The 27,445-nt window shown below is 40.0% G+C and overlaps 12 protein-coding genes across 12 annotated transcripts; 5 read left to right on the plus strand and 7 right to left on the minus strand.

Annotated features, from left to right (window-relative positions):
* Positions 1-5: 5 nt before the first annotated feature.
* On the plus strand, positions 6-4,250 carry GND1_1 (phosphogluconate dehydrogenase (decarboxylating) gnd1; the record flags this gene model as incomplete). Its single annotated transcript, XM_064826619.1, has 6 exons — positions 6-296; positions 361-733; positions 800-1,217; positions 1,283-1,733; positions 1,791-2,159; positions 2,220-4,250. The coding sequence occupies 6 exons, from the start codon at positions 6-8 to the stop codon at positions 4,248-4,250; spliced, it is 3,933 nt and encodes a 1,310-aa protein (XP_064675676.1).
* An 805-nt stretch (positions 4,251-5,055) lies between these two features.
* On the minus strand, positions 5,056-7,622 carry ATC70_007360 (uncharacterized protein; the record flags this gene model as incomplete). Its single annotated transcript, XM_064826620.1, has 2 exons — positions 5,056-7,133; positions 7,190-7,622. The coding sequence occupies 2 exons, from the start codon at positions 7,620-7,622 to the stop codon at positions 5,056-5,058; spliced, it is 2,511 nt and encodes an 836-aa protein (XP_064675677.1).
* A 368-nt stretch (positions 7,623-7,990) lies between these two features.
* On the plus strand, positions 7,991-8,692 carry ATC70_007361 (uncharacterized protein; the record flags this gene model as incomplete). The annotated part of the gene is made up of 1 exon (XM_064826621.1): positions 7,991-8,692. One exon carries the CDS (start codon positions 7,991-7,993, stop codon positions 8,690-8,692), a length of 702 nt encoding a protein of 233 aa, XP_064675678.1.
* Positions 8,693-10,695: 2,003 nt separating this feature from the next.
* ATC70_007362 (uncharacterized protein) lies at positions 10,696-11,397 on the minus strand (the record flags this gene model as incomplete). The annotated part of the gene is made up of 1 exon (XM_064826622.1): positions 10,696-11,397. The coding sequence occupies one exon, from the start codon at positions 11,395-11,397 to the stop codon at positions 10,696-10,698; it is 702 nt and encodes a 233-aa protein (XP_064675679.1).
* A 368-nt stretch (positions 11,398-11,765) lies between these two features.
* On the plus strand, positions 11,766-14,332 carry ATC70_007363 (uncharacterized protein; the record flags this gene model as incomplete). The annotated part of the gene is made up of 2 exons (XM_064826623.1): positions 11,766-12,198; positions 12,255-14,332. 2 exons carry the CDS (start codon positions 11,766-11,768, stop codon positions 14,330-14,332), a joined length of 2,511 nt encoding a protein of 836 aa, XP_064675680.1.
* A 669-nt stretch (positions 14,333-15,001) lies between these two features.
* On the minus strand, positions 15,002-16,140 carry RPB4 (RNA polymerase B; the record flags this gene model as incomplete). The annotated part of the gene is made up of 4 exons (XM_064826624.1): positions 15,002-15,109; positions 15,188-15,551; positions 15,626-15,965; positions 16,017-16,140. 4 exons carry the CDS (start codon positions 16,138-16,140, stop codon positions 15,002-15,004), a joined length of 936 nt encoding a protein of 311 aa, XP_064675681.1.
* A 332-nt stretch (positions 16,141-16,472) lies between these two features.
* Positions 16,473-17,226, minus strand: ATC70_007365 (uncharacterized protein; the record flags this gene model as incomplete). Its single annotated transcript, XM_064826625.1, has 3 exons — positions 16,473-17,024; positions 17,096-17,111; positions 17,168-17,226. 3 exons carry the CDS (start codon positions 17,224-17,226, stop codon positions 16,473-16,475), a joined length of 627 nt encoding a protein of 208 aa, XP_064675682.1.
* Positions 17,227-17,379: 153 nt separating this feature from the next.
* On the minus strand, positions 17,380-18,723 carry ATC70_007366 (uncharacterized protein; the record flags this gene model as incomplete). The annotated part of the gene is made up of 4 exons (XM_064826626.1): positions 17,380-17,769; positions 17,840-18,228; positions 18,282-18,495; positions 18,550-18,723. The coding sequence occupies 4 exons, from the start codon at positions 18,721-18,723 to the stop codon at positions 17,380-17,382; spliced, it is 1,167 nt and encodes a 388-aa protein (XP_064675683.1).
* Positions 18,724-20,181: 1,458 nt separating this feature from the next.
* On the plus strand, positions 20,182-21,892 carry ATC70_007367 (uncharacterized protein; the record flags this gene model as incomplete). Its single annotated transcript, XM_064826627.1, has 3 exons — positions 20,182-20,427; positions 20,483-21,121; positions 21,176-21,892. The coding sequence occupies 3 exons, from the start codon at positions 20,182-20,184 to the stop codon at positions 21,890-21,892; spliced, it is 1,602 nt and encodes a 533-aa protein (XP_064675684.1).
* A 21-nt stretch (positions 21,893-21,913) lies between these two features.
* ATC70_007368 (uncharacterized protein) lies at positions 21,914-22,660 on the minus strand (the record flags this gene model as incomplete). The annotated part of the gene is made up of 3 exons (XM_064826628.1): positions 21,914-22,297; positions 22,349-22,445; positions 22,503-22,660. 3 exons carry the CDS (start codon positions 22,658-22,660, stop codon positions 21,914-21,916), a joined length of 639 nt encoding a protein of 212 aa, XP_064675685.1.
* A 409-nt stretch (positions 22,661-23,069) lies between these two features.
* Positions 23,070-24,549, plus strand: ATC70_007369 (uncharacterized protein; the record flags this gene model as incomplete). The annotated part of the gene is made up of 5 exons (XM_064826629.1): positions 23,070-23,120; positions 23,195-23,311; positions 23,363-23,647; positions 23,704-23,740; positions 23,795-24,549. 5 exons carry the CDS (start codon positions 23,070-23,072, stop codon positions 24,547-24,549), a joined length of 1,245 nt encoding a protein of 414 aa, XP_064675686.1.
* Positions 24,550-24,642: 93 nt separating this feature from the next.
* On the minus strand, positions 24,643-25,953 carry ATC70_007370 (uncharacterized protein; the record flags this gene model as incomplete). The annotated part of the gene is made up of 8 exons (XM_064826630.1): positions 24,643-24,715; positions 24,777-24,830; positions 24,887-25,065; positions 25,116-25,283; positions 25,343-25,574; positions 25,652-25,733; positions 25,790-25,867; positions 25,932-25,953. 8 exons carry the CDS (start codon positions 25,951-25,953, stop codon positions 24,643-24,645), a joined length of 888 nt encoding a protein of 295 aa, XP_064675687.1.
* Between the last annotated feature and the right edge of the window lie 1,492 nt (positions 25,954-27,445).

Raw genomic sequence — 27,445 nt, forward strand, 5'->3', positions numbered from 1 at the left:
CAGCCATGCGTAGAACAACGAAAAGCACAGCCAAAACAGCATACAGGAGCAAGGCAGCAGCACCATTTGACTTGTCAACCGTAAAAACCAAATCTCAAGAGCTTGCCGCCTCTGCAAGTCGCAAATCCAATCGTTTATTTGGTATTGAAGAAGCACCTACATTTTACCCAACACAGGACGAATTCAGAGATCCTCTACGCTACATTGAAAAGATAAGCCCTGAAGGAGAAAAGTATGGCATTATAAAGATTGTTCCTCCAAAGGATTACAATCCTGATTTCAGTTTAAAGACGGAGGTTTGTGCTCATTTTTTTGCAGCATGCTTGAATAATTGAAATTTTTTTGTAAATGTCTCTCTAGTCGTTTCGCTTCAAGACTCGCATCCAGAAATTGAACAGCATGGAGGGAGAGACCCGTACTAACGTCAACTACTTGGAGCAAATCAAGAAATATCACAAATTAACTGGCAAATCCATAACCAAACTTCCACAGCTTGATAAAAGACCCATCGATCTCTACAAATTGAAAAACGAGGTGGCCGCCCGTGGTGGGGTTCAAGAAGTGACAAGGCTCAAGAAATGGGCAGAAATTGGTAGAGAGCTAGGCTATGCTCGCAAGCAATGTACATCCATGTCAAATGCACTTAAAACTGCTTACCAAAAAGTTGTTTTACCCTATGAAATTTGGTATGGCAAGCACAAGAACGATATTGATCAATTTACACTCAAAGAAGGTAAATGCTATTTCATTGTTTATTATATCGATTCCCTTTGTACTTATTTCACTTTATTGTACTTAGACAATGGCTCTTCTTCCTCTCCCACTGACTCTACTGAAAATGACAATTGCGAGATTTGCCACAAAAATGGAAATGAAGATAGCTTGCTTCTATGCGATGGTTGCAACCGTGGTTTCCATACCTACTGCTTAAACCCTCCTCTCCCCTCTGTGCCAAAGACGGATTGGTTCTGCTTCCAGTGCTTGACCGCTGTAGGAAAAGACTATGGCTTTGAGGATGGCAACGAATACAGCCTCAACGACTTTCATACAGTGTGCGATAATTTCAAGACAAACTGGTTCAAGAAGACGCATCCAAAGGGTAGCAGCACTGTCACAGAAGAGGAGTGCGAAAGCGAGTTCTGGAGACTAGTGAACAACCCTTATGAAACCTGTCAAGTTGAATATGGTGCTGATTTACATAGTACACAACATGGAAGGTAGGTTGAAAAGGCCATTTCAATTTATGACAATGCAAAACTAACTGCACTGTCTTTTTCTACAGCGGCTTTGCTACAGCTGATCATCTATCAAAGAGCGCGCTTGACCCATGGAACTTGAATGTGATACCTGTGGTGCCTCAGTCTTTATTTACATACATCAAGTCCGACATCAGTGGCATGATGGTGCCTTGGTTATACGTTGGCATGTGCTTCTCTGCGTTCTGCTGGCACAATGAAGACCACTACACCTACTCTATCAACTACATGCATTGGGGTGAAACGAAAACATGGTATGGTGTCCCAGGATCTGATACAGCAAAATTCGAAGATGCCATGCGAAAGGCTGTTCCTGAACTGTTTGAACAACAACCTGATTTATTATTCCAACTGGTGACAATGCTTAGTCCTGAACGCTTAAAGAAGGAGAATGTGAATGTATATGCTGTTGATCAGCGTCCTGGCCAATTTGTAATTACCTATCCCAAGGCCTACCATTCTGGATTCAATCATGGTGTAAGTATGAGATTCAACTGCTTAAAGCACACACAGAAAACTAACGCATAGTTTTAGTTTAATTTCTGTGAAGCAGTTAATTTCGCTCCTAGTGAATGGGTTGACTATGGCTTGGAGTGTGCCAAGAGCTACAAAAACTACAGACGACAGCCTTGCTTCTCACACGACAATTTGCTGGTGACAGCTGCACGAAACCTGAATTCAATGGAGAATATCGACTGGCTGAAGCGTGGGCTTCTTGAAATGCAGAGCAGAGAGATGGAAGAAAGACAGCATGTCAGAGCCAGAAAGTTGGAGGAAAGAGTCGTTCCCGAAGCTGATATCCGCGAAGAATTACAGTGCGTGTTCTGTAATTGCTACAGCTATCTATCCTACATTGGCTGTGATTGTACGCACAAGATAGCCTGTCTGGAGCACGTCGCTGAGGTAAGTTGATGCACACATCCTGCATACTGCATTGTGTGATCTGACCTGTCATTTCAATAGCTGTGTACCTGTGATATCAACAGCAAAGTGATGCATTTACAATTCACCGACAGCCAACTAGAAGAACTGGTTCTGCGTGTTACACACATTGGCCCTACACCTGATCTTTGGATCGAGAAGCTGGACACTGTATTGAACTCCAGAACCGGCCTGAACATGAAGAAACTCAGAGAATTCATTCGAGACGCACACAACAGCAACGTACCGCAAGAACCCATTGACAATCTAAAAGAGTTTATAAACGTGCTGGATCGATGGATCGCAGATGCCGAACGCTTACTTGGATCACGACCGGACAATGCAAAACAGACAGAAACACGATACGAACGATGTCAGGATTTGATGGAAAGAGCACAGGAGATCGGCTTCAACCTTGCTCTTCTGCCCAATGTAGAATCTTATGCAGCAAAGCTCAAAGACGTAGATGATCAGATTACCGACGAATTATTCGCTTCAAATGACATTGATCGTCAAAAGAGCATACTGGACCGAGGCGTGCGCTTCCGATCTGACTCTGCTCAATTTCGAAAGCTCAAGAAATTCATGGAATACAGCGTGTGGGAGCAAGCTTTACGAAAACTTTATGCGGCTCCTTTTGCTGCAAAAAATTATAAAAGGCTGATCAAGGATGGCGAGGAAATGGGTCTGACAGTCGAATCTGACGCTTTGTTCAAGCACTTGGTGGACAAGGACAGGCACGCTAGACAAGCAGTACAGCATGTAGAGAATATCATCAAGGGAAGAGAAAAGATCGACCCCAGCGACGAACAAGGTATATTTCACATTGGATACAACGCAGAGAATCCTGATATAAGCGTCGATTTGGATCCTCAACTTTTCAATCGATTACGAAACAGCATAACAAGATCCAAGATCACACTCGGCGATTTAGACACAATGCTCAACACACAATGTACTAACGCCAGCATTGCTGAGCGTCCCTCTGTCTCGGAGGCTCAAAGATTGACCACGGCAACGCGAGAGCTGTGCTACACATCCGACTTGGCAACACGATTGACAGCAGAGTTGGCCCGCAACAGCGCCTGGAACGAGAAGCTTCGATCGACATTGATGAATGGAAGACAAAAAGGATTAGAAGTCGTATTGAAGGAGATTCTCACCAACGTCCAACGCATCACGACCAGCGAGGAGGATACGCCGAAAATCTACTGTATATGCAGAAGCAAAGAAAATGGCCACATGATTGCTTGCGAAATCTGTCATGAATGGTATCACGTCCCTTGCTTAAGAGTCGCTCGCAACATTGCTCGCTCTCTCACTGCCTATCACTGCCCAGCCTGCCACCCAACACCAGATGCATTGCAAAAGATAGCTCATCAGTCCAAGCAGCCTACATTGAAAGAAATTGCGGATCTGGTCGCAGCAGCAGGCCAACTGAGCTTCCGTCCCAAAGATTATGAAGCCATCACCGATATTTACAACATCATGTTGGACTATCAAAGCCGTGTACAAGCATTCTGCCGTTCAAAGGAGCAACTGGATCATACAGATGTGAAAAGAATCAAGTTTTATTTGCGAACATTGATGGGACTCGAAGTCCTTTTGCCAGATGAAACTGACTTTTTGCGTGCCAAGATAAAAGTCCTTGCACCTGCCGTTGAGCCTATTGCGAAATCCACCCCATCATCACCTACCTCAAGCAGCAACATCAGCCCTCCAAAGGTGTCCTCTGCCGTGAACCACGCTTCAAGTGCATATCACAACAAAGCAATCGCCTCATCGCCTACACCTAGTGGCTCGTCAAGTGCATCATCACCGATGGATCACGCTCAACCTGAAAAGCCATCATTAAAGCGGAAACTGATTACAACCGTAGGTTCCTCGCCAATACCTGAGAGACCTGCCAAAGCAATCAAGTTGACCTTGAAACCTCCCAAGCCCATCACCACTGACCAGTACCACCACCCAGTATCGTCTCCTTCATCCGCAAGCTCTTCGTCATCATCTGGCAAGAAGCGAAAGCACAAGTGGGATGATGATGGTTATAAACCAAGCAAAAAACTTAAGTAATTGGTAACAGCGTTTGTAGAAAAAAAAATAGTAGTATTTTTGTTCAAAAGAAAAAAGAAAACGTTTTGTTTGTCATAAATAAAAGTTAATTCATGCTTCAATCATGATCTCGCCTTGAATGCATAGACAAGAGAGACAAGATGTCTTGTGGTACTCGATCACGCTTGGCTATCAATTGTAACAATGATTTGGAGCCACCGATCTCAACAAGAATGCATATATATATATCACTGTGACTAAAAAAGATTCAAATTTATCTGAATATATTAGAATTTGACCAATTTTTTCTGAAATATCCTAAAAATGTCTTAATCACTCTGAATTTGTCCAAATCCCTTTGGAAATATTCAGATAAATTCATGCAGATGAAAATTAATAAATTAAGCTTAGAGAAATTTGGAGAAATTTAGAAAAATTTAGATATTATTCAGCGATTTTTTTTACCACGAAACGATCTTCATCAGAAAAGCGAGTAGTCATCGCTACGCCATTTTTATTTCTTATTTGTCAACTGCTTCAGATTCTTTCTTGTAAGGGAGTCGTGCTCCATTTTTTATTTAGAGGTCTCTGAATGTCATAATAGGATAGGAAGAAGAAAGAAAGAAGATATATTATTACAGAGCAACAATAGAAAGGAAACAATATTAACTAGTTATTATTATTAGGAATGAATTTTCAGCTTTGCATGCGACCGGGCAAAAGAATGAGCATTAAGATATAGAACAGTGGGATGGCTAGTAATTTGGAAGGATGTACAAACATCAGTTTGAGAGAAAGGTGACCATGATGTTGGCGTATATTTATTTTATGCAAAGTCAAATATAGAATCATCATTGTATACTTTCAAACCAATTCTTTTCATATCAGGCCAAACAAAGAAGAGCTTCCCAGATATGGCAGACTTCAGAATTGCAACTGAAGACAAAATATCATCGACAGCTATTATATCCAGATCCCATGCACCATTGGAAGTATCCGAGTTGGCATTGTCAAGGAAACATTCAGGGATGCCGGACGTTGATACCGTTACGTTCTGATAGACTTGGCAAACGGCTAGAGCATGTGTTGCACCAGAGAAGTTGTGCTCAAAGATGAGCAACACCTTTACCAGCAATGGTAGCGAACTGCGGCGAGCACAATTGACCAGGGCATGGTCTGACAGCTTCTTCTTTCTACTTGGTGGATCGAAAGTAGAGTCGATCGTGATGTTGTTGCCAAGTCGTAGTGAGGTAGCGCACTTGATCTGCGGATTGACACGAGCAGTGTTGTAATGTTTGCACAACATAGAAGCAATAGACGGTGACAGCTTGATGTCGCCCATATTCAATGATTTCGAGAAGGTGATGGCAGTATCCGTCGAATTGTCAAATGCAATTGTCCTTCTTTTTTCATAGCTGTTACATGCAATATCCAGCATGATATTTTCCGCTTGTTTTGCAACTTGACTACAGCCATGGATCCTCTTCTTGATCATTTGGATCCTTCTCTCCAAAACACGGCAACTGTACTGAGGCATGGGGCCTATCTTTCGAATCACCATCGTGATATGCTCCAAATAATGTTCACTGATTGGAAAGAATTTTGCTGAGATGTGAAGACGAAGAAATTGGTGCCACTTGGTTATTAGTTCCTCCAACTTTTGTATCTCGCTCTCAGATATATCCTGCTGCAAGCATACTGAGCAAATCAGAGATATTGTACGTAGGGCTTCCTTGGCAGCTTCAGAGACAGTAGGATCCAAATGGCATAAATCAACGTGGTCGATAAGAACTGTGGGCACAAAGTACTTCAGGAACACCAACCAATCTACTCCTCGAGCTGTCCCTCCCTTGCTGAAGACATCCATGAAATTGCCTTCGAAGATCAAAGGTGATGTGCTTGCAAGTTGGTTCAAGCAAATGCTAATCTTCTCTATTTGTCGCGGCTTCAAGCGAAGAATCGATTCCTTGTCCGTAAACATTTTCTTGATTCTTGGTCCCATGTTTTGTCCAAACAAATGAAATTCATCCAAGCCCACAAACGTTGGATCAATGAATGATGGCAGGTTTCGAAACAAAGAAGGCCTCTCGATACCAAGTTCTGGTGCACTGGATTTGTATTCTTCAATTGTTAGCAATCGTAGTGGTCGATCTTCATCATTAGCTGCTAGTTGAAAAGAAATAACACCATTTTTGCTGATGCCAATGATCGTACAAAAACGGCAGCCTTGAAGCGACGTATGGGATGCGAGGAAATTGAGTTCGCTGACGCTGGGGATATCACCAAAGGATCCCATGAGGTGGACTTTGAGCGAGATATTTGTTGAGTTGTTTCTCTGCACTTGTAGTCCATCACGAGCCAATTTTTCCAATTCGCTGACAAGGTATTGAAGGTAACTGTCTAATCTCTTGGTGTTTGGGATAATGGCGAAATCAATCAGGAACTCCATTTTGTATCTATAGGCAGAAGGAAGGTTCAAGATTTGTAGCATGACCAAGTTCAACTTTGCACCGCCTTTTTTGTGTGATTGGAATCCATCTACGTACAGGGACAGGCCAATGTCGTATCTATTGTTGAATAGATGCTTGTTGTTCACTAAATTTTGCATTATATCGCCCTTGAACCTTGCTCTGATGGATGAATTCTCGTCATCAAGCACTCTGATAAAGTTTGGATTTTCGAACAACGTGGCAAGTTGTGGACCGATTGGCAGCATCTTGATGGTTCTTCTGGGGCTACCATCAATATCGAATCTCTTTTCAAAGCACACTGGACATTCGTCCCCATCCTCTGGTTGAAAGGCATAGCAATACCTGATGCACACATCGACTGTATAAGGTGCAAAAGAAGTTGCCCTTTTCCTAGCAGAGCTGGCCTTGAATGTTGAGACTATAGGCGTTGCAACTTATCATAGTAGATGTTAGCGCTTTGAAACAACCAACTTTGTTATGGTTACTTACAAGGATACGTTTGGTTGTGCCATTGAACAAGTCTTCGGATGCTTGAGTTTGTCAAGTTTTCTTCCCTGAAGATCTTGTGGATCTCAGTATTTTTAGCATCCAGTGGTGGTAATGCCTCGCAACTGTCAGACATCTGATTGTCACTATAGTTAGCGCCGAGTCCATCAGAGTCTCCAAAGTCATATCCGCCATCGCTACCAGGTTCACCATCGCTACCAGGTTCACCATCGCTGTTTTCTTGCTGACTATTTCTTTCAGTGTAAGGTCCAGCCTGAGTATCATGTTCAGTTCTTGCTTTCTTTCTTTGATACTGATTAGTCTCCAGGTTGTGCAAGTCTACAGTTGTTGTGTCATTTGAAGAGTGCCAAAGTTTATGCTGTTTTTCATGTCTATTGCGAATTCTTCGGCAACACTGGGCACAAAAAAATGGCATCGTAAATAATATTAGAAATAAAGGTTAAACACAAATCTGTCTGGATTGTCTTTTATGCTCCTTATATTGCATGCGTTTCAATCATACAGATTGAAACGCATGCAATATTGAACATAGAATACACTTTGATTGGTATTGAATAGCCATGTGAATATCTATAGTGAAATCTAATAGTTCACATTGCATGCGTTTCAATCTGCATGATTGAAACATCAATGTCTGTGATAGCGGGTGCTATTAATTATTGGAAACATTACTAGACCAGTTTTTCTCTGTCTTTCATAGATTGTTACGCATTTATCGCAATTGATACAACCATCTCAAAGCACTGCTCTATTTTACACTTTACACTAATCACTTATTCAAAAATGGATCAAGCACAACAACTATTCTTACAAAGATTGGAGAACATTGAACAGGAGTTGTCCAATCTTAGCAAACAGGTCAAGGAATGTAATGACAACCAGACCGAAGTAAAAGCTATGCTGCAGCATATTGTTCAACAATCTACCTCTTCGAGCACGGCCAATGTTGCGAGACTAGATGGAGTGATATGCCGTCCAAGCAAAGCAGATAGCAAACATCTGGAGGAGCTTTCTGTTGAGCTATGCATCAACGTCCTTGAAGAGCATCGATTAGGTGGGGAAAACCTTGATGGCAAGAAGGTCTGGGAGCTTGTCAAAGATGCAGCATACAACCAGGCAAAGAAAGCTGATAGACAGTTCCCAAATATCACTTTTAGCAAGCTGGACAACAGATTTCAAGCCTTGTTAATCAAGACCGTCATAGACGATGTAGCCAAAAAGGGCGTTGACATCTCTGGGTTCTTCAAAGATTGGTTGCCGCAGTTTGCTGTCTCCAAATCATTGTCTGGCATAATCGATTACAAATACAATGCCAGGCCAAGCAATGACACCGCAACTTACCAAACCCAATTCGATGAAGATGATCTGGTATTTTCTGAGGGATCCCAAGCGCAATCCGAAGAAGATTCTGTCGACGATGACGAAAATTCGATTGTAGACAAGATCAATTTTCATGTTTCTCGAAATACTGGATCACAAAAGTAAATGCTGCATAGAGAAAAGTACTCTTTGATACTAATCGTAATATTATAGAAGAATCAGCACGCAACATATGCCTCTAGTAGAACAAGTAATTAAGTTTTCATAGATATAGCGCAGTAACTCACATTTCTTTTCCATTTTATAATGTGCACTATCACTATAGCCAATGCAGCCATCTCCAGTATCAAAAAATGTATCTGCATCAAACAAATCAAAGGCAAAGGAATATGAAAAGCACAGAAGATATTCATCACCAGAAACGCAAGATTTGCAAAGACAGTAAGTTTCTCATCATCACCTGGAGTTAGCCATTTTATGCTGATATTCTCTCTATCTCTTAAATTGTAGAAACATAAAGGTAATCGTAAGGCATTGATATCATAGATGGAGCTACTTATCTTTGTGTATTAGGGACCCAACAATAAGAGAGTGCGCAAGTCGTAAGGAATTCTGATCTCTATGCTTATTCTGATTAGGCTACGCTTTGTTGTTACTGCCCGTAATGTAATATCATCATGTTTCTCTGTAGTAGTAGCGCAATTATTATATGTCAAGAAATAAACAATGGTTTCTATTATAATAGCACTAAATGCTATTATATTTCTGATTTATTTTTTTATGAATATTTTGCAAACCACCCTAAACTACATGAATTTTTCTGAATTTTCCAGAATGAATTTCTCTGAATTTTTCTGAATTAAGTGAGCACTTTTCCGAATTTCTAAGAATGCCATTCAGAAAAATTTCGACAAATTTTTCGTAAAGTGGCAGTTTTCCGAAAAATGGATTCAGAAATATTCAGCAATATTCAGATCTTTTTTAGTCACAGTGTAAACACCAATTTATCCTTTATAAATGTCAAATAAGAAGCCCTTCTTATTTTCGATATTGCACATCTCTAAACATGATGCACATGATGCACTATGATGAATTGAATTAAATATAAAGGGATAGAAAAATTATTATACAAGAAAAAAGGAGGGAAATTATATGTCTTTTTGATAAACGCTCTACTTTGATTCAAAAGTTAATAAATTACCGTAGCCTGATCATCTTGATAGATCAAATTTGTATATAAAAAAAAAACAGTTATTAATTAGCTACGCCATTTTAAAAACAATGAATGTGGTGCTTGTTATTCATAATGGCGCTCCAAAGACAAGAAATTATTATATATACACTGTGACTAAAAAAGATCTGAATATTGCTGAATATTTCTGAATCCATTTTTCGGAAAACTGCCACTTTACGAAAAATTTGTCGAAATTTTTCTGAATGGCATTCTTAGAAATTCGGAAAAGTGCTCACTTAATTCAGAAAAATTCAGAGAAATTCATTCTGGAAAATTCAGAAAAATTCATGTAGTTTAGGGTGGTTTGCAAAATATTCATAAAAAAATAAATCAGAAATATAATAGCATTTAGTGCTATTATAATAGAAACCATTGTTTATTTCTTGACATATAATAATTGCGCTACTACTACAGAGAAACATGATGATATTACATTACGGGCAGTAACAACAAAGCGTAGCCTAATCAGAATAAGCATAGAGATCAGAATTCCTTACGACTTGCGCACTCTCTTATTGTTGGGTCCCTAATACACAAAGATAAGTAGCTCCATCTATGATATCAATGCCTTACGATTACCTTTATGTTTCTACAATTTAAGAGATAGAGAGAATATCAGCATAAAATGGCTAACTCCAGGTGATGATGAGAAACTTACTGTCTTTGCAAATCTTGCGTTTCTGGTGATGAATATCTTCTGTGCTTTTCATATTCCTTTGCCTTTGATTTGTTTGATGCAGATACATTTTTTGATACTGGAGATGGCTGCATTGGCTATAGTGATAGTGCACATTATAAAATGGAAAAGAAATGTGAGTTACTGCGCTATATCTATGAAAACTTAATTACTTGTTCTACTAGAGGCATATGTTGCGTGCTGATTCTTCTATAATATTACGATTAGTATCAAAGAGTACTTTTCTCTATGCAGCATTTACTTTTGTGATCCAGTATTTCGAGAAACATGAAAATTGATCTTGTCTACAATCGAATTTTCGTCATCGTCGACAGAATCTTCTTCGGATTGCGCTTGGGATCCCTCAGAAAATACCAGATCATCTTCATCGAATTGGGTTTGGTAAGTTGCGGTGTCATTGCTTGGCCTGGCATTGTATTTGTAATCGATTATGCCAGACAATGATTTGGAGACAGCAAACTGCGGCAACCAATCTTTGAAGAACCCAGAGATGTCAACGCCCTTTTTGGCTACATCGTCTATGACGGTCTTGATTAACAAGGCTTGAAATCTGTTGTCCAGCTTGCTAAAAGTGATATTTGGGAACTGTCTATCAGCTTTCTTTGCCTGGTTGTATGCTGCATCTTTGACAAGCTCCCAGACCTTCTTGCCATCAAGGTTTTCCCCACCTAATCGATGCTCTTCAAGGACGTTGATGCATAGCTCAACAGAAAGCTCCTCCAGATGTTTGCTATCTGCTTTGCTTGGACGGCATATCACTCCATCTAGTCTCGCAACATTGGCCGTGCTCGAAGAGGTAGATTGTTGAACAATATGCTGCAGCATAGCTTTTACTTCGGTCTGGTTGTCATTACATTCCTTGACCTGTTTGCTAAGATTGGACAACTCCTGTTCAATGTTCTCCAATCTTTGTAAGAATAGTTGTTGTGCTTGATCCATTTTTGAATAAGTGATTAGTGTAAAGTGTAAAATAGAGCAGTGCTTTGAGATGGTTGTATCAATTGCGATAAATGCGTAACAATCTATGAAAGACAGAGAAAAACTGGTCTAGTAATGTTTCCAATAATTAATAGCACCCGCTATCACAGACATTGATGTTTCAATCATGCAGATTGAAACGCATGCAATGTGAACTATTAGATTTCACTATAGATATTCACATGGCTATTCAATACCAATCAAAGTGTATTCTATGTTCAATATTGCATGCGTTTCAATCTGTATGATTGAAACGCATGCAATATAAGGAGCATAAAAGACAATCCAGACAGATTTGTGTTTAACCTTTATTTCTAATATTATTTACGATGCCATTTTTTTGTGCCCAGTGTTGCCGAAGAATTCGCAATAGACATGAAAAACAGCATAAACTTTGGCACTCTTCAAATGACACAACAACTGTAGACTTGCACAACCTGGAGACTAATCAGTATCAAAGAAAGAAAGCAAGAACTGAACATGATACTCAGGCTGGACCTTACACTGAAAGAAATAGTCAGCAAGAAAACAGCGATGGTGAACCTGGTAGCGATGGTGAACCTGGTAGCGATGGCGGATATGACTTTGGAGACTCTGATGGACTCGGCGCTAACTATAGTGACAATCAGATGTCTGACAGTTGCGAGGCATTACCACCACTGGATGCTAAAAATACTGAGATCCACAAGATCTTCAGGGAAGAAAACTTGACAAACTCAAGCATCCGAAGACTTGTTCAATGGCACAACCAAACGTATCCTTGTAAGTAACCATAACAAAGTTGGTTGTTTCAAAGCGCTAACATCTACTATGATAAGTTGCAACGCCTATAGTCTCAACATTCAAGGCCAGCTCTGCTAGGAAAAGGGCAACTTCTTTTGCACCTTATACAGTCGATGTGTGCATCAGGTATTGCTATGCCTTTCAACCAGAGGATGGGGACGAATGTCCAGTGTGCTTTGAAAAGAGATTCGATATTGATGGTAGCCCCAGAAGAACCATCAAGATGCTGCCAATCGGTCCACAACTTGCCACGTTGTTCGAAAATCCAAACTTTATCAGAGTGCTTGATGACGAGAATTCATCCATCAGAGCAAGGTTCAAGGGCGATATAATGCAAAATTTAGTGAACAACAAGCATCTATTCAACAATAGATACGACATTGGCCTGTCCCTGTACGTAGATGGATTCCAATCACACAAAAAAGGCGGTGCAAAGTTGAACTTGGTCATGCTACAAATCTTGAACCTTCCTTCTGCCTATAGATACAAAATGGAGTTCCTGATTGATTTCGCCATTATCCCAAACACCAAGAGATTAGACAGTTACCTTCAATACCTTGTCAGCGAATTGGAAAAATTGGCTCGTGATGGACTACAAGTGCAGAGAAACAACTCAACAAATATCTCGCTCAAAGTCCACCTCATGGGATCCTTTGGTGATATCCCCAGCGTCAGCGAACTCAATTTCCTCGCATCCCATACGTCGCTTCAAGGCTGCCGTTTTTGTACGATCATTGGCATCAGCAAAAATGGTGTTATTTCTTTTCAACTAGCAGCTAATGATGAAGATCGACCACTACGATTGCTAACAATTGAAGAATACAAATCCAGTGCACCAGAACTTGGTATCGAGAGGCCTTCTTTGTTTCGAAACCTGCCATCATTCATTGATCCAACGTTTGTGGGCTTGGATGAATTTCATTTGTTTGGACAAAACATGGGACCAAGAATCAAGAAAATGTTTACGGACAAGGAATCGATTCTTCGCTTGAAGCCGCGACAAATAGAGAAGATTAGCATTTGCTTGAACCAACTTGCAAGCACATCACCTTTGATCTTCGAAGGCAATTTCATGGATGTCTTCAGCAAGGGAGGGACAGCTCGAGGAGTAGATTGGTTGGTGTTCCTGAAGTACTTTGTGCCCACAGTTCTTATCGACCACGTTGATTTATGCCATTTGGATCCTACTGTCTCTGAAGCTGCCAAGGAAGCCCTACGTACAATATCTCTGATTTGCTCAGTATGCTTGCAGCAGGATATATCTGAGAGCGAGATACAAAAGTTGGAGGAACTAATAACCAAGTGGCACCAATTTCTTCGTCTTCACATCTCAGCAAAATTCTTTCCAATCAGTGAACATTATTTGGAGCATATCACGATGGTGATTCGAAAGATAGGCCCCATGCCTCAGTACAGTTGCCGTGTTTTGGAGAGAAGGATCCAAATGATCAAGAAGAGGATCCATGGCTGTAGTCAAGTTGCAAAACAAGCGGAAAATATCATGCTGGATATTGCATGTAACAGCTATGAAAAAAGAAGGACAATTGCATTTGACAATTCGACGGATACTGCCATCACCTTCTCGAAATCATTGAATATGGGCGACATCAAGCTGTCACCGTCTATTGCTTCTATGTTGTGCAAACATTACAACACTGCTCGTGTCAATCCGCAGATCAAGTGCGCTACCTCACTACGACTTGGCAACAACATCACGATCGACTCTACTTTCGATCCACCAAGTAGAAAGAAGAAGCTGTCAGACCATGCCCTGGTCAATTGTGCTCGCCGCAGTTCGCTACCATTGCTGGTAAAGGTGTTGCTCATCTTTGAGCACAACTTCTCTGGTGCAACACATGCTCTAGCCGTTTGCCAAGTCTATCAGAACGTAACGGTATCAACGTCCGGCATCCCTGAATGTTTCCTTGACAATGCCAACTCGGATACTTCCAATGGTGCATGGGATCTGGATATAATAGCTGTCGATGATATTTTGTCTTCAGTTGCAATTCTGAAGTCTGCCATATCTGGGAAGCTCTTCTTTGTTTGGCCTGATATGAAAAGAATTGGTTTGAAAGTATACAATGATGATTCTATATTTGACTTTGCATAAAATAAATATACGCCAACATCATGGTCACCTTTCTCTCAAACTGATGTTTGTACATCCTTCCAAATTACTAGCCATCCCACTGTTCTATATCTTAATGCTCATTCTTTTGCCCGGTCGCATGCAAAGCTGAAAATTCATTCCTAATAATAATAACTAGTTAATATTGTTTCCTTTCTATTGTTGCTCTGTAATAATATATCTTCTTTCTTTCTTCTTCCTATCCTATTATGACATTCAGAGACCTCTAAATAAAAAATGGAGCACGACTCCCTTACAAGAAAGAATCTGAAGCAGTTGACAAATAAGAAATAAAAATGGCGTAGCGATGACTACTCGCTTTTCTGATGAAGATCGTTTCGTGGTAAAAAAAATCGCTGAATAATATCTAAATTTTTCTAAATTTCTCCAAATTTCTCTAAGCTTAATTTATTAATTTTCATCTGCATGAATTTATCTGAATATTTCCAAAGGGATTTGGACAAATTCAGAGTGATTAAGACATTTTTAGGATATTTCAGAAAAAATTGGTCAAATTCTAATATATTCAGATAAATTTGAATCTTTTTTAGTCACAGTGTTATGTGGAATAAATTAGAAGTCTTTTTCTGTGAGTTAAATTTTGTTCGCCAGGAAGAAAATCGATGGTGTAAAAAAAAAAAAAAAAAAAAATCAATGATTATTATGGTCGTTGTCTTTATGCTTCAACGATATCAGTCTAAGAGGTTTCGTAGAGTTTTCAGGCACTCTTATCAAACACTTTGTCGTTGTGTTGTTAGGCTAAATTTAACAGGATAAATAATGAGGTTTGTTTGTTGTAAATGAGGGAATTTAAGGGGTATAAGTTTATATGTGTACCTTTTTCTTGGTTGGAGTCGCATTTTTCACTTGATGCACCTCGATATCTGTATCATAAGGCGCATTTACAACCACGAGGGCCTCCTGCTGAGCTGCCATAATGACCTCAAACCTATCAATATCATCTAATGTCAAATAACAATATGACGCATTATTCTTGATCACTCTTTCAATTTCTTGATCTATCTGCTGTTTGAATATATTCAGATGGTTTTGCTCATTTTCTAGTGTTTGATTGTGGTTTCTCAGATAGGCGAGCCTTTGCTCGAGCTCATTTGTTGATGCGGATGATGTTGATGCTGTTGTTGTTGTCATGATATTATCATCCGTCGTTTCATTAGTGGCATTGACTGCAGCATTCCCGCTTTTTTTTTTTTTTTTTTTTTTCATTGACAAATTAGTCAAGCAAAGATGGGGTTTTTATAATTACACACTTACATCCACCGTACATGATTTTTGGAGTTTTTTTCAATAAGTTGAATACCTTCCAGTACATTGGTAATATCATATATTCTTCGTTTCTGCACTTTGAGTTGGCTGGCGGCGCGATTCAGATCAAGGTCGCCATGGGCACTGGATCGAAGTAATGCAATGAACTTTTTTGTCAATAGACCAAGCGATGAATCATATCTACATGATTGAGACGAAGAAGAGAAAGACGTAGTAGCTGGTAGCTGCTGCTGCAGTGATGATGATTGTCTTGTATCTTGTTGCTGGGACATGGATTGGATTGACTGTTGTTTACAATACGGATGATACGTGTGTTGATGGGTTGGTCCTGAAATACACATTACAGACTGCTACTTGGAGTTAAACAGCGGTACCCTACCTATATCGCTTCGTTTGCCTCGCTTGTAATGACTAGATGTGCTATTATTACTGCTAATGCTACTTGTGCTACTGCCACTGTTGCTACTATGGCTACTGGTGCTGCTGAGACTTGTACAACGCATATTGTGATGTTTATTATCAATTGATGGTTGACAGGGATAGTTTGACATGATAATAGACAACTTGTAAAAGAAAATAAGAAAGGGAAACAAAAAAAAAACAACAACTAAAAAGAAAATAAAAGGGGTGGAAAACTATATAAATACATGGAGAATAAAGGGGTCAAAAATCTACGCCCATCAACATGCAAAGTAGTTTATAACTTTTTGTCTCACCTCACCAATTGAAGCAATTATACAAATGCACGAACCATATAAATATCACTTACTATTCATCCCCTCTCTTCTCACTGAAATCTCCCTTTTTTTTTCTGCTTTGTTCCCCTTTCACAAGTTTAATGGATAGTGAAAAATCGACTGAATCCTTGGAGTGCTTCAAATTCATCCATTGTAATGTAAACTCCTTCAGCGAGCGAGTTGCATGATTGTATAAGGTGCCCAATCTTTTCTATAGGATAATGCAGATCCTCAAGTGATAGCCGGTGATAGTGTTTAAACAGAAAGTTCTCCGGTGGCTCATCGGGATGCTTGACCAAGTAATCTGCTATATGAGGTAATAGCATGTGTGCTGGTGTTTGCATTGGTGTTTCTGTAATTGTTGTTGTTGTTAATTGTTGATTAAGCTGATCTTCCTGCTCCTCATCAGCATCCTGCTCTTCATCGGACGATAGGCTCGAATCAGATATTGAGAACAGATCTTCCATTATTTCATCGCAGTCCTTTTGTGTGCGTAAACATGCGAGTGATTTGATCACTACAGACTTTCGCTTGCTTTTGATCAAGTCAGGAACGACGAACTGAGCTTGCTGGTGCTGTTGCCGCAACATCTTGTCGAGATGACTGAATTCTTGGTTACTTGAATTAGGCAAAATACAGTCGTATGGCTTCTATTATATACACACAAATAAATCGATGCTTTGTTTGTATGCTGATTAGGTACATGTTTATTTGTTTTTACCTCTTTAGTGTAGTCCCTTTTGTTGAAAAGTATTATTTTCTTCCTTTTTGTTTCTTTGATTTGTCTAAATACCTTGAATGTGAATCATATTGCTCGAATACTGCCATATACTCGAGTTTCGCAGCGTTCATTTTATGGAGAAAGAGAAATAAAAGAAAAATGCAATAATTTGTGTGTTTTTCTTCCTCTCTTTGATAGGTTCAACAAGCCCTAATAATCCGAAAAACGAACATGTATAACTCGGAGGATAACAGATGGCACATTTTATTCTACCTCGGAAGATTTCATGCGGCACATACAGCAAATGCATGGTTTGTGCCAAGGGACAAGTCCATCACCTCTCTATCTATATTTACACGAACTGGCTCAAATGCATGTTGAGAGTTGCCGGTGCCTAATCGACAGCTAGGTCCGTTCAATCCCCATGTGTAGAGCTCCCCAGTCGCTGTAATTGCTGCCGCATAGTCTGTGGCTGCAAAAACTTTGGTAACGTTGGATAAGCCTTTGACCTGCGTACTCTCCAATGTCTGAATTTTGTCTTTCCCTAGCCCTAAAGCGCCGTAACCACAAGTATACACATTTCCATCTTTTGTGAGCAACACAGAAAATGGACCGCCAGCTGCCATGTCCACTACTTGCCCCTCCACATTTGTAATTTGCAATGGTTCCAAGATCTAATTACAAAAAAAAAACAAGGAGAGATTTGATAAATAATACTACACCCTAGTAAATCAAAACACTTACTCTATCGATCACCTTTCCCTGAACGCCTTGTCCATATTCCGAATTACCCCAAGTCCATAATTTGCCATTGACATCCAACACCAGAGTAAAATCCGTAGAGCTCGATAACTTCTTCACCTCAAGACTCAATCGCAATGGAGATGGCACATCCTTATCGTCTTTGCCTTGTCCCAACTGTCCGTCAGCACTCCAACCCATACCATAAAGTGTACCCTTGCTAGTTGCAAATATAGTATTATCAAGCCCACTTGTGATGTGCGTTATCTTATCCGGGAAATCAACCAGCTTGGGTTCTTCTTCTTTGATGAACTGCCCAGGGGTTGTGTTTTTGTTTTTCCTTAATCCCAACTGACCATACATGTTGTTGCCAAAGGAGTAAAGTTGTGTGCCTGTCAAATCATGTGTGAGTATATATCGTGTCAAAGCTCCTTGGGTACATTACCTCCATTTTCTTTGTTCTCTGTTACTACATGTGAATGCTCCCGTCCACACGAGAGTAATTTGACAGTATTGTTTACATTCACTTTATGAGTGCCCACCGCACGAGTACCCAATTGTCCACTTTGGTTCAATCCAAATGCATATACGCTGTTATCTTGCGTTCTTAATAATGAATGACCCCATCCACTACTTGCATGTGTCACTGACTGATCTTTCTACACACTATACGTCGATAAATTATCTCGCGAATGCCATATCGTGCAACTTACAGGCAATGCATAATCGTGTTCTTTTTGTAAATTGGTAGGTTGTGGAAGTACTCGATCCAAGTGACCCTTTGCTAATGGCAATGCTTGTGTCTGACCCCAACCATACAATACAGTCTTTTGACTGCTAGTATGTAATGATCGATACCCTGCTCTTTTAAGGTTGTTGGAAATCATGTAAATTGTGAGTAAACAAAAAGAGCCAGTAATTCAGCATCCCCTACTTGCTCTCGATTGGGTTCTAAATCTGCTGTTGCTGCTGATGGCCAAATAGTTAACATTGCCATCTGATCCACAACAGGAAACAATTAGTAAATTCTTCCCATTAACAAGCTTACCGTCTGTTGCTTTGGCATGCAGTAGAAAGAAGCCTTTGGAAACACAATTTAATCTTTCTTTTGTACAGAAAAAAGCATTTTTTGACCGTAAATGCAGATTTAAGGTTTGACCCACATTTTTTGACCTTAACCCTCAGGCGAAATTTCGAGTTTTCATTGTTTTCCTGAAAATAGAAGTGAAAATCTATTTAAAAAGTTATGCCATTAGATGTGTCCAATTTATGGCTACAGGAATCACATAATAGTTAGGCATACTTTACTTGCCAGGTTTTGGGTTAATGAGGTAAAAGTGATTTTTTGAAGCCTTAAAATTTCAAATTAGGCTCAAGCGTAGAGCATGTTTTATTGTCCGACTAAAAGGGGTCTAGCTGGGTGTCCTTACTTTCTTTGCTTGATTTCTCCATGTTTTTACTACGAAATCGTAAATTAAAAAATGGTTCCAATCTGAAGCAACAAGAGGCATCTTTTGGTTATTAAATTCTAGAAAAAAAGCTATTTTTGAGGGAGATGCGCTACCTCTGTTTGGCCTTCGTTTTTTTTTTTTGACTCCAGCCTTCAGACAAAAATTCTACTTTTCGGCACTTTTATGACGATAAAAAGGTTAAAACATACAAAAAATGTATACCATTGGCTGTGTCTGCTTTGATGCTACAATTCTCGTTTAATAGAGTAGAAATGTTTATCAAGTAGGTTCCGAAATATCAAGAGAAAAGTAGAATTTTTGGAGCTTCAAAATGCCATTTTTGAGCTCCAGCCCAAGTAATGTCAATGTCCGAGTAAAAGGGGTCTGGCTGGGTCGTCTTGCTTTCGTTGCTTGATTTCTCGACAACTTCAATAGAGCATCAAAACAAAGAATGCTAGCCGAATGGAGGCATCAAAAGACGCCTAATGGTGTAGAATTCTGAAAGAAAATTGAAAGGACTGGTTGATTTTCACTCACAAATTTGCACGGTCTGCAATTCGAACCTCTCTTTCTCTAGAAAATACCATTCATCACAGGTAAGGTACCTTTTGAAATTCCATCTCTCATATTTAAAGCAACCACAAGTTATAAATTTAGAAAATATAGCTAAATCAGAATGTCAGCGAGATGCCGGAGCTGTCAATTGCTCCAGGAATAACCTTTTCAGTTACAAATTTACTTTTTCAGAATTACAATACTACTCGCTTCTTTCAAAGTCATTTTCCCACACTGTAATTGGTTGTGATGGCATGTTGCTTGCAACAGTTAAGCATGAGAACACGCATCGTCTTCTTTTCGTCTTCTTTCGCTTTTACTTTCATCTATTAATTAAACATGGCCTCAATTCGTTCTCTCTCCAGCAGAATTGCTCGCTTCGCCCTCTATGAGTGCACTGCTGATCTCTCCCATTTGAGCGCACAAGAGCACGCTGCTTTAAAGCATTTAGTCAAGGCAGGAAAGTACATTGACCAACTCTATATGCGTCAAGCATGGTCTGGTAACGAGGAATTGCGCAAAAAGTTACATGCTGAAGGAAACAAGGAGCTTATTACTTTGTTTGAAATGTATAAGGGTCCTTGGGTAAGTGTATTTATTCGACATTTTCATTGCGCATGTGCTTATCTGTGATGTATAGGCGCGTGAGGATGATAATGTACCCTTCGTTGATGGTGTGCCTGAACGCCCTGAAGGCGGTAATTTCTATCCTGAAGGTATGAAGAAGGTTGACTTTGAGGCATGGATAGAGACTCTATCACCAGAAGAGCAAAAGAAGGCCAAGAGCTATTACACCCTTATTCGCAAGGACGACCATGGTAGATTCGAGACAGTTTCCTACGCCGAAGCATATGCCGATCTTTTGAAGCCTGCAGCTCAACATCTGCGTGAGGCTGCTAATGAGCTTAAGGGTGTCAAACTTGCTGATGAAGAACAAGGAACTCGCATCGACGAATTCTTAGCCTCGCGTGCTGATGCCTTTGAAACTAACAACTATTTGGATTCCGAGTTGGATTGGCTTCGTCTTGGCAAGTCCAACAAGTTGGAAATTACAATCGGTCCTTATGAGCAATACACTGATGGTCTTTTCACGTTCAAGAGTGCCTACGAGTTCTACATCCATGTAAGAGATGAGCACTCCTCCAAGCTTTTGGAAAAGTTCTCTGATCTTCAATTTGTGGAAGACCGTTTGCCTATTCCAGAGAAATATCGTAACGACAAGCTGGTTGCTGCTCCTATTGTTGTTGTGAATCAATTATATGCTGCTGGTGATGTTGCTGTGAGTAGCCTTTCTTGAATAGCAAAATTCATTGATTATTAACCAAAATAACAGGTGCCCATGACTGCTGCTTATAATCTTCCCAATGACGAGGAAGCCATCAAGAAGGGTGGCTCCAAGCTGGTGCTTATCAAGAATGTCCAAGAAGGCAAATTCGAGCATGTTTTGACACCTATTGCATCCCAGGTGTTGGCTAAAGATCAATTGGTTCATTTGACAAAGGATGCATTCACAACTCACGTCTTGCTTCATGAGGTGTGCCATAGTAACGGTCCCCATCACACACTCCAGGGCGATACTGTTCGTTCCAAATTACAAGAATATCACTCTGCCCTCGAAGAGGCCAAGGCAGACATTGCCGCTTTATTTGCTGCTGATTTGATGATAGATCATGGCACTATCGACAATGTCACACAAAAGGAGTTCTGGGTTACATTCCTAGCCTCTGCCTTCCGTTCAATCCGTTTCGGTATCCAAGAAGCACATGGTTTGGGACAAGCAATTCAACTTAATTACTTGGTAGAAAAAGGTGGTTTCAGATGCGATGAAAAGACAAAGTTGTTCAGCGTTGATTTCGAAAAGATTCGTTCAGCTGTTTCTGATCTGACTAGAGACATTTTGATCCTTCAAGGTGATGGTGATAAGACTGCAGTCGATGATTTTGTTAAAAAGTATGGTGTACTTCACAAGGACACCAAGGATGCCTTGGCTCGTATTGATGATGCTGGTATTCCAGTTGATATCCGTCCTCACTATCCTCTTGCCAACTAAATTTGTAATAATAATAAACACCTAAAAGCCACCGCCAAATTCTTCCAACATTTTGTGCAATGCCCGTCTAGCGTCTTCATCGTTCTCCACAACTTCCTCTTCATCGGATGATGACTCTTGTTGTGCATTATGAGAATCCATGTAGATTTTATCCAATTCTTGAAGCGTTGCCAGCATGCTTGGGTCTTTGACTACAACTTGGCCATTCACTATTTTGAATGAATCGGGTTGATCCTCCTGATCTTTGGTTTCGGCCGCAATGGGTGGACCAATGGAAACAGCGTCATGTACATCGTCCTTCTCGGGTTGCTCTTCTTCTTTTTCTTCAGGACAAAACAGTGGCTCCTCATTAATGACATCGTGTTTCTTAGCGTCTTTCATCTTTTCTAATAGTCTTCTATCCTCCTGATTTAGAACATGAGTATAATAGCTTAGCTTTCTGTATTGAAATACTACCTTTAGATCGGCAAGTTTGCTCTTCCACAACTCCTTGAGATGTAACAGGAACTCACGCTCGTCCGCTAAATCAGAGTATAGCTTTCTAGATCTCTTACTATCGTTCAAACGTTAGACCATTACTCTTTGACCACTTCGACAAATCAGAACTTACGACTGAATAGGTGTACCTAATGGAAATCGTGTTTCAGGCAAGGGAAAGTAGCTAGCGTCGTAAGCAACTTCGTTTGTTGTGTTCGTTTGAGAAGAGCTAATTGAACTAGAGCTGTCTGCTTCTGGTGCATCTTGGCGCCCCCTCTTTAAACTCGACATGATGAATAGTTTCGAACAAAGAGCCATCTAAATATCATTTGGAGGCATTCTTTAAATAAAAATCCTTTCGCAGTCTCCCTGTTGCACCCTTTTAACTTGAAACTTGTGGTGGCTGCATTGACGAATGGCAGCGATTCGCATTCGATTGCATTTCTCGATTACAAAGACTGATACTCGTAGTTGTTTGTGTGTAAATCAAATACAAATCAGTTTTGCAAACATGTATACAATGAATGAAACCACTCTGTAGAATTCTCAAGTAAGAAATATTTCGATGTTGTCCAAATTGCAAAAAGAAAAGAAATGAGTTATATTTTCCGAGTTATTCGAGTACCTTTATTCGCAGTTATTTCATCAGGCATTGTACGTACCTTTACTATCTTCTTTCTCTCTCTTTTCAAACCTAAATATGAAGAAACACTCTGCCATCAACGTAAATAGTTCCAGTAGAATAAACGAGGTATTGTATGTGCCCCGAAGCAATGCTAAAGATACGTCCACCTTGCACAAACTTAAAGCAGATTATGTTTATAGATAAAAGCTAGGATATCTCTGAATAGATTCGATTCTCGCTACGAAAAGCTCTATACATTGGGTAAGGGCAATTTCGGAAAAGTGTATCTGGTGGAGGATAGAGAATCAGGGGAGCAGGTATACACAAGCACTGTTATGCAATCAATCAATCGCCTAACACCAAAGCAGTATGCTGTTAAAGTGGTCGATAAAAAGATGTTCAAATCAGGGGATCAAAGACAGCATGCTCAAAGAGAACAATCTATTTGTGAGACATTTGCTTCAGGTCTCAGCCATAAGAATATTGTTCGAGTGTATGATGTCCTGACTGAAGACGACTATATTTACATTGTCATGGAGTATGTGGAAGGTGGCGAATTATTTGACAAAATCAAGCAATCAAAAGGCTTGGCTGAGCCAACAGCACGCAGATGGTTTAGAGAGATCATAGAAGCAGTAGAGTATATTCACGATGTAGGTTGACGTTTGACACATACTACTTCCGTACACTAACTTAATTGCGACTGTAGAATAACATTGTACATAGAGATTTGAAACCAGAGAACGGTATTTGCTACAGAACAGCTGCCTGGTCAATAGAATAACTAATTTGCTTTGCAGTACTCATTGACAGCACACAGCGAATCAGAATATGTGATTTTGGCTTTGGTAACGTCTTCAAGGAGAGGCATCAGGTACTGAGCACTTACTGTGGTAGTCCGTTTTACGCTGCACCTGAGATGGTTACTGCCACACCATATCGTGGGCCTCCAGTCGATTTATGGAGCTGTGGTGTTATATTATTTGCCATGTTGACAGGATCTCTGCCATTTCAAGGAGATGAGATGCCTCAGTTATTTCAAAAGATCAGTCGTGGCCAATATACTATTCCTCCATACGTAACACGAGACGCATCTGATTTGATTCAAAAGCTACTATGCAAAGATGCTAAAGACCGTATAACAGCCAAAGATTGTCTATTGCATCCATGGCTATTACCACCTACTATGACTCGTTGTTCACTGTTAACCTCGTCCCAGTTGACTCTTAGCAGTAGACTCACAAACTTTTCTTCAAGAAAAAAAGTAAGTGCGTTTTCCAAAGCGTCGTCGGTTTCCATGGCAACATCACTATCCAGTTTAACAAAAGCACATAACAAAACAATCACTACAGAGCACACAACATCCAGCGATAAGCACTCGAAGCCCTCTGAATTCTTCATGCGGATATTTAGAAAGAAATCACAAATTACGCCAGTCAATAACCACAACCTAGACCATGTCAAAAATGAAAAAACCATCAAAACTAAATTCACATTTGATCGATTTAGAGGGTTCTTCAAAAATTCATTCCAGAGGCGAATTACTGCAGAATAAATGTATACAAAAAGTTTTTATTCTATACAATAAATTATGAAAATACATGTCCTTTCACTTCTATTTTACTTTTTTTTTTGTCCCTCTTTTGATTTACTCTTCCTTCAAAATGTTCTTTCTAATGAATCCTGAAACTGTCTCAAAGACAACCAAAAGAATACCACCACTATATGTTTATAAAACAATTAGTGTTACACGCACTTTTAGATTATGTTTTGTGCACTTACCCAGGACCCAATCTCAAAACCTTGGGCAAGAAACCTCTGTACAAGGATGCCATACTAAGAACACAATGTTAGCTCATAAACTGGGCGATATATGCTCTTAATCATCCTACCCTTCTTCCTTGGCAACAGTAGCCAATGCAGGCAAAGTCCAATTATATTTCTTGACACCAACACCATCATAACTTTGAACACGGGTCTTAACAACATCGAAAGGTGTGTTGAAAGCAGTGGCGACAATACCACCAACAGTACCAGCAGCAAAGTTAGTGATACGTTGTTGGTTAGGATCCTACAAGCACATTAGACTCATGTACGACATACATCAGCTATTGCTCTCACCTTGGATTTGGGCATGTTGTCCTTGACTGTGAAGATCAAACCAAAGTAGGCACCGTTCCAGACGGCATGACGCCACATGGTAGCTTCCAAACCATTGAATAAAGCCAAAGCTCCTTCTGAAGCAATGATCTTCTTGAAAGTATCAGCAGTACCATTGTATTTACCAAGCTAGGCAATATATTAACACCTGGACTCTCCCAATGCCATCAACATCAGCTTAGACTTACATTTCTCTTATCTTGCATTCTGACCTTGATCAGTTCGAAAGGCACAATCAAAAAGGCTTCCGTGATACCAGCACTGACACCAGTCAAGATGGACAACGATTGAGTTACCTTTTCGAAACCAAACATCTTCTTGTAAAGACCAGTATATTGTTCATTGGCAGCAAACTTCGTAGCACGCTTAGGTGCCTCTACCATGATGGGTGGCAAAATACCTCGATAGAGTGAAGCGGCACTAATAAAATCGAATGATCAATGGCGTACGATGAGTCACACAAAGCTAAAGTATTATAAAAAAGTGGGGTAATTTACCCTTCTTGCTTGATCATGTTGGTCATGGTAGTGATGATGCCAGTGTTGGCGCCAGTACTTAATTGAGCTCTGGTCTTGACAACTAAAAATCTTGATTAACCACATGCCGAACTCTCATATTCTCGAGCTATATCTTACCATCCAAGGGATACATGACCAAAATCTCAGAAACACCGGCAATAGCACCAGCCAAAAACTGGAAACCGAAAGGAAGAGCTACACATGCCGAATCGAAATGCTCAATCTCTAGCCCTTTTCTGCAGAATGCATCTTTACTTACGTTTTTGTGCAGCGTCAGACATTATATGATTGTTTCTTCAAAATTAGGTGAAAATAGAGAAGGAAGAGGAGAGGAAGGGATTACTTTGGAGTAGTTCCAAGATATTTAGATGGGAACGATTATCTAGATGCCGCCAAACTTTGTTAGGCCAATTAACAGTCCATATGAAATGCAAAGGTTATCAGTCATACAGGGCAAACCGATTGGTTTGCTCTCGTAAGATCTCTGTTTTCATGCTGAGAGAAAATATACTCGGTGGTACAACTTTAAGCTCTTGCATACACGTGCTTTCAACTGAAAATTCTGATGTTCACCCGCCTGAATTTAATATAATTTGAAGGAGATCAACTGGCAATGGGGCATCTTTCCATTGGGATATCGAAAGAGGAAAATAAAGGGAAAACTCCCACATCTCAAACAAGACAATACATGATGAGATCGGGATTGCACCACGGAGTACAGGATGGTTACATTGTAGATGTTCGGGATAAGCACTGAAAATCTTAATGTATGCACTCCTGTACCCGTACGAATTCAACAAATGGACATATTTAAGGCTACCCATCAGATATCAGGTTATCAAAATCAACTTTGACGTCCATTTTAGGAAGGCGGATCATTTTGCCATCAGGATAACCGAACAGTAACATTCAGGCACGGCAAATAAAACCTCAACAAGCAGATAAATCCAAAATCTATAGTTTGGAAATGCATGCTTACTACGACAGTCGTCGTGAATGCCGTCTTTTACATCAAAATCCCAATTCTTGGCACTCTGATCAAATAATTCGAATAGGCAATACGTTTGTGATACTTGATACAGGATAAAAGTCGAAAAGTTTACTAAATAACGTAATTGCTTTTCAGATTTCGTCCACAAGAAGCGATTCTAATCTTTATTAATGTGTCTAACAGGTTTCTGCCTGAGACAACATAAGTTAGAGGAAAATAGTTTATACAAACAGCCAGTATTTGGCGAGCAGCCATAGTGTTGCAGTTTGAAATGCAGTGTAGTTACTCTCGGACTATACATACTATCTAGATAAATGAGATCCCACTGTAACGAGCACCAAATGTCACTGTTCAGCCTCCACTGTCATGCGAACACCATCTATAAGCGACCTGTAACTGTGGTTCTGGCTGCTCTATGATGCTCCGCATTTGTTTCATTGAAAACAACTCATACAACAGCACCCAGTGTATTCGCTTCACTTCTTACTACTTGAAAATATTCAAAACATAGCAAAATTTGAATAGATTTGAGCAACGATTTCTAGTGTTTAAAGTCGTTCTAGACCGTCAGAATTGCGCCAAACAATCGCTTTTAACAAGCACTTGCTTACTGATCCCTTTGCTCAACTTTTTTGAGACCAAAAAAACATTGATCAAAATCGTCTCAAAACCATGAGGGGTACCTCATGGAATCTATCATCTGTTCCTGTCATCTATCGCTTTATCCTAAATACAATTGAATATCATATCAACTGCGCCCGCCTCTTGGTAGTGCCCTAGGG

Source organism: Mucor velutinosus (genome assembly GCF_035048745.1).
Source record: "Mucor velutinosus strain NIH1002 chromosome Unknown tig00001553, whole genome shotgun sequence".
NCBI classification, from domain to species: domain Eukaryota; kingdom Fungi; phylum Mucoromycota; class Mucoromycetes; order Mucorales; family Mucoraceae; genus Mucor; species Mucor velutinosus.